Raw genomic sequence first — 11,982 nt, 5'->3', positions numbered from 1 at the left:
CGGCCTCAGAGTGCCGGGGACATGTGGGTGGACACCGCAGGTCAGTCTGTGAGGCGAGCACGGGAAATCTGGACCGCAGGCCTCATACAGGAGCTCACAAGGCCTGCGTCCTGGAAGGACACACACTGCCTGTGTGACATCCCAGTCACAGGCCCCACACAGCTCTCCTGAGGTGACCAACATCCCCGCTGTGGCTTCACCTCACAGTAATCTTCACATTGTCTTCAGAAACACGATTACTTCAAAAAAATTTTTTAAATACAGATAAAAATATCTAATAAGTCATCCAAAATCATCCCACACAGTGACAGCACAAAAATTCTGGTGTTTCTCTTCCATCTTTATAACCATAAAGTGCACACAGACTAATAAACTCCTGTTACAGCCGTGCAAGAACTCAGATGCCAGCCCCGCTGACTCCACACTTACTCTTTGCTCATAAAAATGCGGGACTTGCCTCGACGGCTGGTAAGATCCTTTCCCTCTCCGACTCCCCACCTGCCCCGCCGCCAAAACAGTCCTTGAAGCTGGTGCTATTATGCAAAAGAAATGTCTTCTGTATCTGTATGAATTACATATTTTTCAATCAAGTCTAAAGATTTTTTTTCCTTTGTTTTGGGTTAACTGGTGAAATCTGAATGACATCTCCAGATGACATATTGCGTGTTAATTTTTTAATTGTGGTAATTAGACTGTGGCTACGTATTACTGTCGTGTTCTGAGAAATGCACAGTGAAATATTTTAGGTAAAAAGAGTAAGTATTAATAAGCTTAAAACTTACCTCAAAGAATTCAGAGAGAAAATAAAATTAAAGCAAGTATGGTAAAGTGCAGGGAAATACATACAAGGTCTTGTGGCAGCTCACTTCGAAAAAAATGTGACAATGAATGTATGTATGTTCGTGTATAACTGAAAAATTGTGCTCCACACTGGAATTTGACACACTGTAAAATGACTATAACTCAATAAAAAAAAGTTAAAAAAAATAAAGTATAAGATTTTTAACATTTGAAGAATCTGGATGAAGGGCCTATGGGATTCTGTGTGCTATTTCTACAGTTTTTCTGGTATCATGCAAATTAAATTTTAAAAATTAAAGTAACAGGATATTGTTCGGTGAGGGTGGGGAGCAAATGGTTAAATCCTACTTAAGACTTTATCTATCATCTGATGAATTTTAGAAACCTGCATTTAAAATACACAGAAAGAACCCAGTTAAAGGGCCATCTGGCATATAAAACTACTCCAAGGGCCCGACGTGCCTGGATCGCTGCCTTACTTCAGCATCAAATTAACTTTTGCTTTTCTTAGCAGGAAAAACAAAGAATAACTGGCCTACTCATTCTATTTGCCTAATGAAAAATTACCAGTTTGTCCCAACTTAAATCTCCTGGTATGGCTTCAAAGAGACAAAAAAAAAAAAATCTTCTCTAGTATTAAATTCTTGGAAGTATCAAATTCTGTATGAGTAACAGCCACTTCAAACTGTTGAAAATATAAATTCTCTAATACTGATTTTTCCTAGAGCCAGATAATCGTCAGTGCTCGGTCAAGCTGCTAAACATGCCAAAATTCTGGTATCCCTGACCACCAGTCTTCCAAGTGCTGTTACACCAGCAGACGCTGTTCTGAGAACCAGGGAGACTTAAGGTTCTCCTAGCCAAGAGAACCCCCCGGCTCCTAAGCGCTGCAGGTGACGCGCACCAGCGTGAACCAGAAGCGTCCCTGTGAAAGAACCTGGCATTTCCTCTAGTGTCCACATAAGCTTACAGTTAGCATCCTTGAGCTCTGGTGACCAGAGACCACGGGCCCAGAAAAGGAGCACGTGTATTTCAAGGAGAAATGGACCCACAGGACTTCTGGTTACAGAAATGCTGTGTCCTGAGACGGAGGCGCTCAAGCCCCGAGACTAAGCCAGACGAGCTTTCAGTATCAGTGCAACTTCCAGGCTGGAACCAGCAACAATGTTACTTTCACACAGTTGCCATTCAGCTCAGCTGCCAAAGGCCAGCACTAGCCGTTCAGTTCCTTGCAGCTTTGGAGATGAAATCCATTACTTCTTACCGATTCATTCCTGGAGTGCTGTGTACCAAGCATGTGCCAGGCCTGGTGACACTGTCAGAACACTGACACAAAACCAGGCTGCTGCACGGATGGGCCTGTCTGCTGGAGGAAAAACGACGACTAACAATCAGCGTTCCTGTTCCCGTGACGGCCAGGACGCAGAAGCCCAGGACTTCTTCCCAGATGCTCGAGCCAGTTTGTCCCGAGACAGAAACGCACTGACACTCTCTGTTAAATGAGGTACGGATGGAACAGGGGCCTCCCAAACAGAAAGAGGGAGAAGCAAAAGAAGCCAGCGTACTCAGAGAACAAGACGGCAGCTGGTGTAACTCCACGGACAAGTTACTTTGTGCAACTTAAAAGTGCATATTTGAACGTTTAACTCTGCTCCTGGAAGCAGCTTTTATTAACACCTTCAAAGAACCATGACCAGTTTGATCCAGGGAGAGTGAAAGTTAAGTCTGGTGTTTTATAAAGTCAGAGCTTAATGATCAACAAATGCTTCGAAGAGTTAAGTGATATTAAGTGTTTCCCGGATCAGAGGAAACACTATATGTAAGAAATAAATATTAGGAGAAACATATTGCCAAACATTCGCTTGCTTTGTGAGGTATTTGTTTGAGAAGTCTGAATTCTAGGAAACCAAGAGGACCTTGAGAACAGGAACCAAGGTCTCTGTGTCTGTCTACAGTAGCTGGTCCACAGTAGGTGCTCAGTTAACTCCCGCATAATTAATCAACCACCCCAACAACCGTAAATAACAGAACAAGTTTTAAGACAGCTTAGAACAAAAACCAGGGCAGTATTTAAGACAAGGCCAGCCCGCGAATGGTTCTGAGATTAATAATACACAAGGCTACTCTTTTTGATGCTAGGAAGTAAAACTACACACTTTCACAATATTTAACAGAAGTCCTTCCTTAGCCAGGAACTATCTCCTCCCTCCCCTACACCATTAATACAATTCAGTAAAGGCTAAAAATAAAGTGAAAATCTAATGCTACAAATAGTACCGACTTGGCCTTAAGACATACCTCACTATAGTGGAAGAGGAACTGAGGTTCGCAGCTACAAGAAAACTCACTGACTTTACACAGCTCCCCCAGCGACGGCCCACGCTGGCAGTTGGCAAACTAGGGGCCACACCAACTAGTGCCGTCTGTCCAGTTTTACCGGAGCACAGCCAAGCCCAAGCCCTGCACCGTCTCCGGCTGCATTGGCTGCGCAGGTGGGGCCGGGGGCTCTCAGAGACCAAGAGCTCTCAGCAAAGCCTGCAGACCCGTCCTAGACACGCCTCTGTGCACTTTCACTCACTAGTCTCCCTCCAGACATGCCGGCGTCTCTCTACCGCCAGCGGGTGAAAGGTGCACTGGCTGCAGACACGGAGAGAGCAGGTACCACCCGTCCTCGCTGCGGCACTCAAGGCAGTGGCTGTTCTCCCAAGAGCTCACAGCCTCTGGTCGCTAGGAACACAGGTTTAGCCTGAGTCTTCTTCCTTCACTAAACACAGTACCACAGGTGTGTGTGGCTATTCGGCAGGACACGAGGAGAACTGGCAAAAGGGGACGACAAGGCAGCAGAGAAAGGAGGACTGCCAAATCAACACACCGAGCACCGGGTCCCACAGTGCCAAGACCCACAGGAGCACCACCCCCGTCAGCATCACAGCAGGGGGGTCGGGCACTGAGCAGGGACCGTTTCAGGACAGGCACCGAGCGAGCTCCCCACGCACTAAGTTAGGTCTGAACCCTTTTCCCCTGAGGATGTACAACAGCACATTTAAAGACTAAAACTCAAAATACTTTAATGAACAAAAAATTAGAAGTATAAATCAGAATTGTCCTCTTTAAGCTTTATTTTATAATTTGGCTGCTTTAGTCATAAATACACTTAAAAACTTATATTCCAGTTAATAAGTACACTAACTTGGTGCTAATCATTAAAACACTTTCCCCTCGATTGAGAGATTACCATCATTATTCTGAAGACAGAGAACCCAAGATCCACAACTGCATTCATTAACTGAAAAGGAAAACAACCGCACGATAGACTATGTTGTGACACAGTCCCGAGTTAGGCTTTACTCCCTAAGGAAACAAACCCTTTAAACTGTACAACCATTAGGCTGTATATTCTAAATGTTAACCGTTTACTAGGTAAATAATCTATTAAATAAACTTATAAAAAATTATCATCGAATCTAGCATTAGTTTTCTGTGTGCCCAGCACCAAGCTGCATTACCTGCATCTTCTTCTCAGTTAAACGTGTAACTAACCAGAGATGTTTAACAAACGTACTTAAAATAAAACTACAAAAATATCTACCAATTTTTCTAATCAAAAGAAAAAGAAAATGCTCCAAAAAGAACATTATAAAAATAGTGAAAATGAAAAAAATATTCACAAGCAGGGAAACTGGAAAGCAAAGTTTAAAAAATTATACCTATTTTTGTCTTCCACTGATGCATCTTCTGAACTTTTGCTTTCTTCTTTAAAGTACTGGCCTGAGCTAGATGGATTAGCAAAAGTAGATATGAAAGGTCCCAGAGACTGAAAAGCTGCCTGGCGAACCTAGGAAGAAAAAAAGGACAGGTATAAAACATAAGTCCGTCTTCAGCTAGGATTCATCATTCCTCATCAATTATTTCCTCCTTTTAAATTTTTCATCCTGCTTGAACAGTTACAACACGAGAACACGAGTATGAGACCCTATAAAACATCCAAGTGGAACAGAAATTACGTGCAGGTTAAGTGGGGGGAGGGTGTAGCTCAGTGGTAGAGCGTGTGCCTAGCATGCACAAGGTCATGGGTTTAATCCCCAGTACTGCCATAGAAATAAATTAAAAAATAACCTAATACCCACCCCCACAAAAAAAATTAAAAGAAAGAAAACAGTTACTATAGTAGTCTACTGTCTACTAAAAGCATTAGCAATAACATGCCTTAAATGATCAATTATTCTTAAATTATGAAATCAAATCATGTTTTCTATAAACTGTATTATTTTATAAAAATGATAATTAAGCGAAACCCTACCCAACGTGAAGGATCACTGATCAAATTAATAAACAGTGCAGATAATTTAGTCCGTCGGATTTCTTGACACGTTGCACAGGAAACCGCCATGAAGCACTCGGCACAGGCCTTCCGGACGCCCCACACGTTATCAGAGCAAAGCTGGAAAAACCTAGGCAGCTAGCGACAGGGATGGGGCCCGTCAGGCAACAGACACCAGCCTCCAGGGCTTACTTTCATTTCATTTTCTGCTTTCACAGCATTTCAAACATTAGATTTCTCTTAATAAAATTCAGAAGGCCTATTTACTATTAGAAGTTAGCAGTTCTAAGTAAGCTCACGCCTGATTCAGACCAGTACTGACTACGGAGAAGGAAGAACACCCCAACATGCAAAGCTGGAGCGCCACCCAGGAGCTTGTCCTTCCTCATTGCGGCGATGGGCGGACTCAGGCTCTTCAAGCATGCTAACTTCTACATCAAGCGTTTGTATCCCGTAAACTCACCATTTAAAAATCACCTGCTATAAATCTGCCACTAGAATACTTGAGGGTTGCAATAAAAGTAAAAATTCGTTTGAATAAATAAGAATTGATTTTATAGAAATGTGAGAGTTAAACAGGGATTGATGGTTCTTACACATACCTGCATTTTTAACAAACTGTCCTTAACAAAACACAGTTCAGCCTACAGAAATTTAAACTCCCAAACTCAAAGTGGTACTATCTTCCTGGTTTAGCTCCATGGGACTGCGTTATAAAATCTGGGGGTAACCGTCAGTGTTTCAAACTTAACGTGCTACTTTGTAACACGTTGCTCCTCCATAATTCCTTTCTGTAATACTTACCAACATCTCCTCAGTAGCCTGCTGGCCAACTACACTGCAAATGTCTCCAAAGTTGGCAGCACACACCTGACGAGAAAAGCATCGGTGGCATTTCACAATATTGCAGAGTTCTTTAAAAATAACCTTTTGAGTTTCACAGAGCAATACAGTGACCACCAGAACCACCTTTTCTTAAACAACAGCAGCAAAATACCTTTCGAACGTGAAACATTCTGCAGTCACAGCACATCTCACAGAACCGGGGGAGGATAAGGCGCTCGGTGATGTCCTTCCCAACCATGGGGGCCATTCTGCACATTATCTGAAACAAGAACGAACAAAAACACACTGAAAACATCTTCAAACTAAGACTTTTCCAGCTTGCTGATTTATTAACAGCCTAAAGTTTAAGGAAACGTAAAACACTTCCTCAGTCCACACGGGGCTTGGGTTTCCCAGCTGCACTGGCAATTTTTCCAGTCTTTTCTCCCAAGACAGTAAACTGAGGCTGTATGAAGTGGCAGGACGCTCTCCAGGGGAGAGTGCCATCTCTTCTTCCCACCTTATCTTCCCATCTGCTATAATGAATTTACAGTTACTTCATTACTTTCTTGCTGTACTTCTTGCTTTCTCAGAGCCCAGTGACGCAGCCATCGAACTCACAGGTGCTCTGCACAGCACGGGGCACAGAAAGCACCTTTTCCCCAGATGGCTATGTCCCTTCCGGGCCCAGCATCGTATCTCAAATGCAATGACCTGTGGCTACTCGGACACCCTACAGTATGGATGCAGTGAAACATGTAACGAGCACCTCCTGCCTGTCAACACAGGACACTTTTTCCCTAAACAGAGAAGCAGTTCCACTTACGGCCACCGCTTCCGTCTTCACGTCGTCGGTGCTGTCGGGGGCGGTCAGCCCCACGAGGACGGGGCACACTTTGGTCTCCACGTCGAACCGTTCAATCAGCTCCTGCTCCAGCAGAGCCAGCAGGGCCGCCTGGCTGGTCTTCCTCACCTGGGAGAGAATGGGCCCGAGCACCTGGGACTCACTCACGGTAACCACAGGCTAACACCCGAATCTCACACGTCTGAAGACCTCTCATCCCAACTTAAAGGGGCTCACAACCGGCAGAACCTTGCAAATAAAAGTCAGTGGCTATTTTCTTCAACTAAGGCTAAAACAGAACTCTGCAGGTGGTGCTGTAACAGACAAGGGGGAGCAGAAGCGCTGTTCTTGTACACTAGCTCTCAAAGTGACAGACTTCCTGAGGGATACCAGCAGGGCACCAGGTAAGGATGCAGCCCGACTGGCATGAAAGACACCTCCAGGGACACGCGGGTGTTTTGAAAAACAGAGAAACCAAGTCGCAGAGGAAGGAACACCCCAATGAGACCACCTGGGGGCCAGTGAACACCCAAGAGACCATGCGGAGAGGGCACACTCACCTGGTTATTCTGATCTGCCAGGTACCTCACCACGATAGGCAGCAGGTATTTGGAGAAAGCATAGGGGATGGCGGGCCGGTTTTCTTGACAGAACAAGGCGATGTGGGGCACCTGCTCCATCAGCTCTGCTCTCACCGTTGGTTCTGGTGAAATGGGAGCGCGTGAACGACGTCCTCCCACAGGAGCACCACCGGGTCTGGTGGGAGGCCAGTGAGGAAGTGCCAGACCCCTTCTCCACCCAGAGCGCCTGTGACTCTTCTCTTGGCCCGAGGGGGGCTGACCCCGTGGGCGAGGGCCCTGCCCCGTCCCAGCGTCTGTCTCACTGTGTGCACGGGGACTGCACCTGCTCACCACCCGCCCTGCGCCAAACATCCCACCCACCAACTACAAGAAGCTGCCATCTGTCCGCTCTGCTACCAGCACCTCCCAGCACAAGCCAGAAGGACTGGCGCCTAGCGCAAAGGCAGCCAGCTAGCAGAGGGCACACAGTCGGACTCAAGTAAGATGAGGGGCGAGTGAGTATAAAGGAGACCAGTGGACGTAAAAAAACCAAAACAAAGCCCGACAAGACCCAAGCAGACGTGGCAGGTTTACGTGTGGCAGACACAGCGTCGCAAACCTCCGGGTTTCCAAAAGAGGAACCGTCCAGCAAGCACTGGTCGGAAAGTCAGCAGGTCACGTGAGAAACAAGGCAGGATTCCTAGGCTGCTCACCACACACAAACTTGACGTGAACCACAGGGCCAATTTTTCTTTTTAAAGATCAAAAGCCCTTTCAAGGCAAAATGAGAAACTAAGATGAGCTAATTTCACTTTATAAAGAAAAACTTCATTATACACCACAGATGCCACACTCAGTAAAAGACAGAACTTTTGGGAGGAAATACATGTATAATGAAGTGTTAATAAATAAATGCATAAAGAACCCCTTGTTCACATGAACAGAAGAGAGAAACTAAGGCTACGAATGGGCAGTTCACAGAAGAAACGAAGTGGCTGAGCCTTGGCAGACGTGCGGAGTCCCCAGCACAGCCCGCTGCACCAGCCCTCCTCAGTGCCCTGGCACCGATCAACGACTCTGTTCCCACAGCTACGTTACTGTACAAATGCGTCCAGAGGAAATTTAACTTTCAACAAACAGAAATTAATGAAACTATCAGGAGAGTATGTCCTAGCACTGCACAAAGCTAAAAATTTTATCAACAACCTGACATTTGTAATTTCCACTGCACGGCGGTGCCATGTGAAGTCAGACGGTACTTGAACAGAATAGTGCACTTCTGTTTTGAGAAATAAAAACTAATTTTTAAAAAAGGTACTTTTCCTGACTGAATTTGCGAACGCTGGCGTAATACACCTATTTTTCAAGCAAAAGAAGGACACAAGTTCCAGTCTTAGTTAAGAATGAAATCAGTAACTTTTCTTTCCTCAAAGCCCTGCTTAGGCAAACAGACCAACAGAACAAAACAGAGTCCAGGCGCGGACTAGACAGAGAGACAACTGGTAACTGAGGTCTAGCAGGGAAGACAGTCTCTTAAATACACGTGCTGTGTCCACACATTTACAAAGAAACAGAACGGGATGCAGCCCCTGCTGCACACTGTACGCAGGAGCCAAGTCCAGCCGGGATGTAACCTGAGTCAGGGGTACGATCAGTGCGGCTTCCAGGTCAGATAACGTGGGCAACAGCCACGACTCTGGGCTGAGGAAAGGGGTCACAGGCGGCCCTGCCCGTGAGAGGGAGAACTGCCCTCCCAGAGCGGGCGCCGTTCCAAGGGTGGACAGAGAGGAAAATACACCTCAAAGTACAAACTCCACTGGGTGACACAGGGCTCGTACCCGGAATACGGAATCCTGCCAATCTATAAGAAAAAAGACTGCCAACTTTAAAAAGGGGAAGGGACTTGAACAGGTATTTCCAAAAAGAAGATTCCCAGACAGCCAGTAAGCATGTGACCAGGTGCCCAGCCTTTCTGGTCGGTAGGAAATGTCAATGAAAACGACAGTGAGATGCAAAGGCAAACCACTACCCCTCTGGCAAAATTTTAAATAAACAAAAAAGAGCTGGTGAAGACGGGAAGCAACAGGGACTCTCAGACACCGCTGCTGCTGCTGCTGCTACAAACTGTGTGTCACTTTGGAAACCTCAACGGAGCGTCAAAAACGAGCACAGGCATAACCTCTGACCTCGGGGCTCCCCTCCCGAGCAGCCGCCCGGGGACGTGCACACATGTGGCTGACGGTCCACGGACAGAACGGTGGGTGAACAGGCTGCAGAATATTCAGACTGAAATCCCTGGGTGGTAATTTTTAAAAAACTTTAAATAGCTACATGCACAGGCATGAGCTTCAGCAGTTCAGAGAGGAGCACAAAAGAATACATCCAGGATGACAGCCAGGGTGACGCTACGTAAGGTTCAAACTGATCTGTGTGTTCAGGGGTCGCTCACTACCCGTGAGCGAGGAGGATGCGCAGAGAACAAAAGCACCAAGGCCCCTGAGAAGGAACACCAGTGTCAGCGGCATCAAACACTCAAGTCGGTGCAGGTTAGGACCTGGCAGCGAGCGCTCTGCCAGGGGACAAAGGACTGGACAGTGAGAACCTGGAAAATATGCTGCTCGAGCAGGACTTCTGTCTTCTGAACCACGTACAAAAGTTTAGAAGACTTCTAGGTGGAGGAGAGGTAAAATTCAAAAAGTTAAAGGCTGAGAAGTTCCCGTATCTGATGCAGAGACAGGAATCCTCGTCATGGAAGGCACCGTCCTGAGAGGAATAAATGAAAGTAAACCTGCACCTGAGCAGGGGGCAGTGACACTGCACAGGTCAAGGAGCAGCAGTCTTGGAGCAGTCAGGAGCACCCAGGTCTCCTCAACGATGGCGTCGGGCCAGCTGACTTCACAGCAAGAGCAGAGTGGGTAAGCACAACAGTGCCAGCTAGATCGTCCCACTCGGCTACGTGCTCACTTGACAGTAACGGTGCGGGGCAGGGCACAGCTCAGGGCTGGAGCACGTCCTCAGCATGCACGGAGTCCTGGGTTCCGTCCCCAGTCCCTCCTCCAAAAATAAACACGTAAACCTAACTACCTCTCCCCGCAAAAAAAGTAATGGGGAAACTGAAACATCTGCAGACAAAGGAAAGGGCGCGCCACTCCCAGACCCCCAGCAATCCGTGTTCCTGTGGCGGGGGGGGGGCGGGGCGGGGGGGGCAGAAGGGCTAGGCAAGAGGCCCACCAACGCGGGGCACGGGGACAGACTCAGCGGCGAGTCTGCACAAGCGCTCGCTGTACAGCCACCTCCAAAAGACGAACAAATTCAGGGGAACAAAGGAACACAGGTGAAAGCTGAAACAGAAAAGGCAGCGTGCAGGGTTCTAAGCGCCTTGCTGGTTTGGGAGGGGGTTCCACACATTATAAGTTCAAGCCGCGGCGGTTTCAGCGGCGTTCCCGACCACCGCGGCCGGCCGGCCCTCTTCGCTGGCTCCCTCCGAGCACACGGCAGCCATGGCGTCGCCCCAGCTGGCCCTCCGTCACCCCCGCTGCTGCTCTGCTCTCACTCACAGAAGTGCGAGCTCCCGGGCGCGGGGGCCGTGGGAACCTCCGCAGCCGCCCCACTGCAGTCTCCTCTCTCCCGGCAGGCACAGTTAACCCACTGCGGACCCACCTCTGGCCTGTCCTCCCCTCTGCGAGTACCCCGGCCCTCCACCCCCACGGTCCCCACCAAACCAACTCCAACTCCCTGACTCTGAAGCCAGCCAATCCTCCCGTGACAACTTAACGTTAGTGTGTCGGCTGCATTCGTTACTTAATTTGATGACAAGAGTTCTTCCTCGTCTTAGTAATAGTTCTAGCATGTAACCCAGAACCTTGCGTCAAGTATGCACTGTTTTATGTTTACTGAACAAAGTGCAAGTGTAAATGTCGATAGAGATACTTATCAGAAACTCAACTTAGGAACATATTTAAAACCACACACAGAATATACAGATAGAAGGAACAGCACTATAGTTGGTAAACAGGTAGAAGAAAACAAATACAAATTCCTCCTTAAAGAATAAGTCTCTCCTAACAAAGGGGTAAGCGCAATGGGCTCAACAGTGCCGGAAGTGGAAGGTGACGTGTCTGCCTCTGCCAGACCGAAACAGACGGTGGGTAAGGTCACCATCCAAACCGCTCTGGAAGCAGCACAGACGCGAGCAGCTATGAACACAGACCATCACAGCGAGACAGAACATCAGTACGCTTACAGACGGTGTCTTCTACAAGGTGATAAAAATATTTAAAGCTTATGTAAATAGTAAACACAGTCCCAGAAAAGGGAGTTACCAAAAGATGAACTCATCTAAAACTTAAGATGAGAACTGCTGATATGCCAAAAAGTTTGATGGAAACTGAAAAACATTTTAATAAAGAGATCATGAATTAAAAAAATTATTTTTGATTGTTTCTAAAGTCAAATACAAAAATATGCTTAATAAAGTATTAGGTTAAAATGGTAAATTTTATGTGTGTTTTACCACAATAAAAATATTCTTTAAAAAAAACTTAATAAACTGTATTCTAAGCATCAAATCAAGTTCACCTCTTCCTTAAGCAGACTCTCCACTTACCTCCACTTCACACACAAGGCAGCTT

At 46.7% G+C, this 11,982-nt stretch overlaps 1 protein-coding gene across 4 annotated transcripts in view; it reads right to left on the bottom strand.

Moving 5' to 3' along the window:
• PPP4R1 (protein phosphatase 4 regulatory subunit 1) overlaps positions 1 to 11,982 on the bottom strand; it is a 47,853-nt gene that overhangs the window by 18,007 nt on the left and 17,864 nt on the right. For 3 of the 4 annotated variants that reach the window (XM_074352428.1, XM_074352427.1, XM_074352429.1), the window contains 6 exons: positions 7,352 to 7,494; positions 6,774 to 6,920; positions 6,120 to 6,227; positions 5,927 to 5,992; positions 5,102 to 5,260; positions 4,509 to 4,636 (listed from right to left, as the gene is read on the bottom strand). In XM_074352428.1, the coding sequence (XP_074208529.1) occupies positions 4,509 to 4,636; positions 5,102 to 5,260; positions 5,927 to 5,992; positions 6,120 to 6,227; positions 6,774 to 6,920; positions 7,352 to 7,494 (751 nt within the window). Of the gene's footprint in view, positions 1 to 4,508; positions 4,637 to 5,101; positions 5,261 to 5,926; positions 5,993 to 6,119; positions 6,228 to 6,773; positions 6,921 to 7,351; positions 7,548 to 11,982 lie in introns of all 4 variants that reach the window. The other variant, XM_074352430.1, reaches the window with a different exon arrangement.

This window comes from Camelus bactrianus, chromosome 24 (genome assembly GCF_048773025.1).
Source record: "Camelus bactrianus isolate YW-2024 breed Bactrian camel chromosome 24, ASM4877302v1, whole genome shotgun sequence".
NCBI classification, from domain to species: Eukaryota; Metazoa; Chordata; class Mammalia; order Artiodactyla; family Camelidae; genus Camelus; species Camelus bactrianus.
Note: the sequence above shows the minus strand (reverse complement) of the source record. Positions and strands in the feature narration are given on the sequence as shown.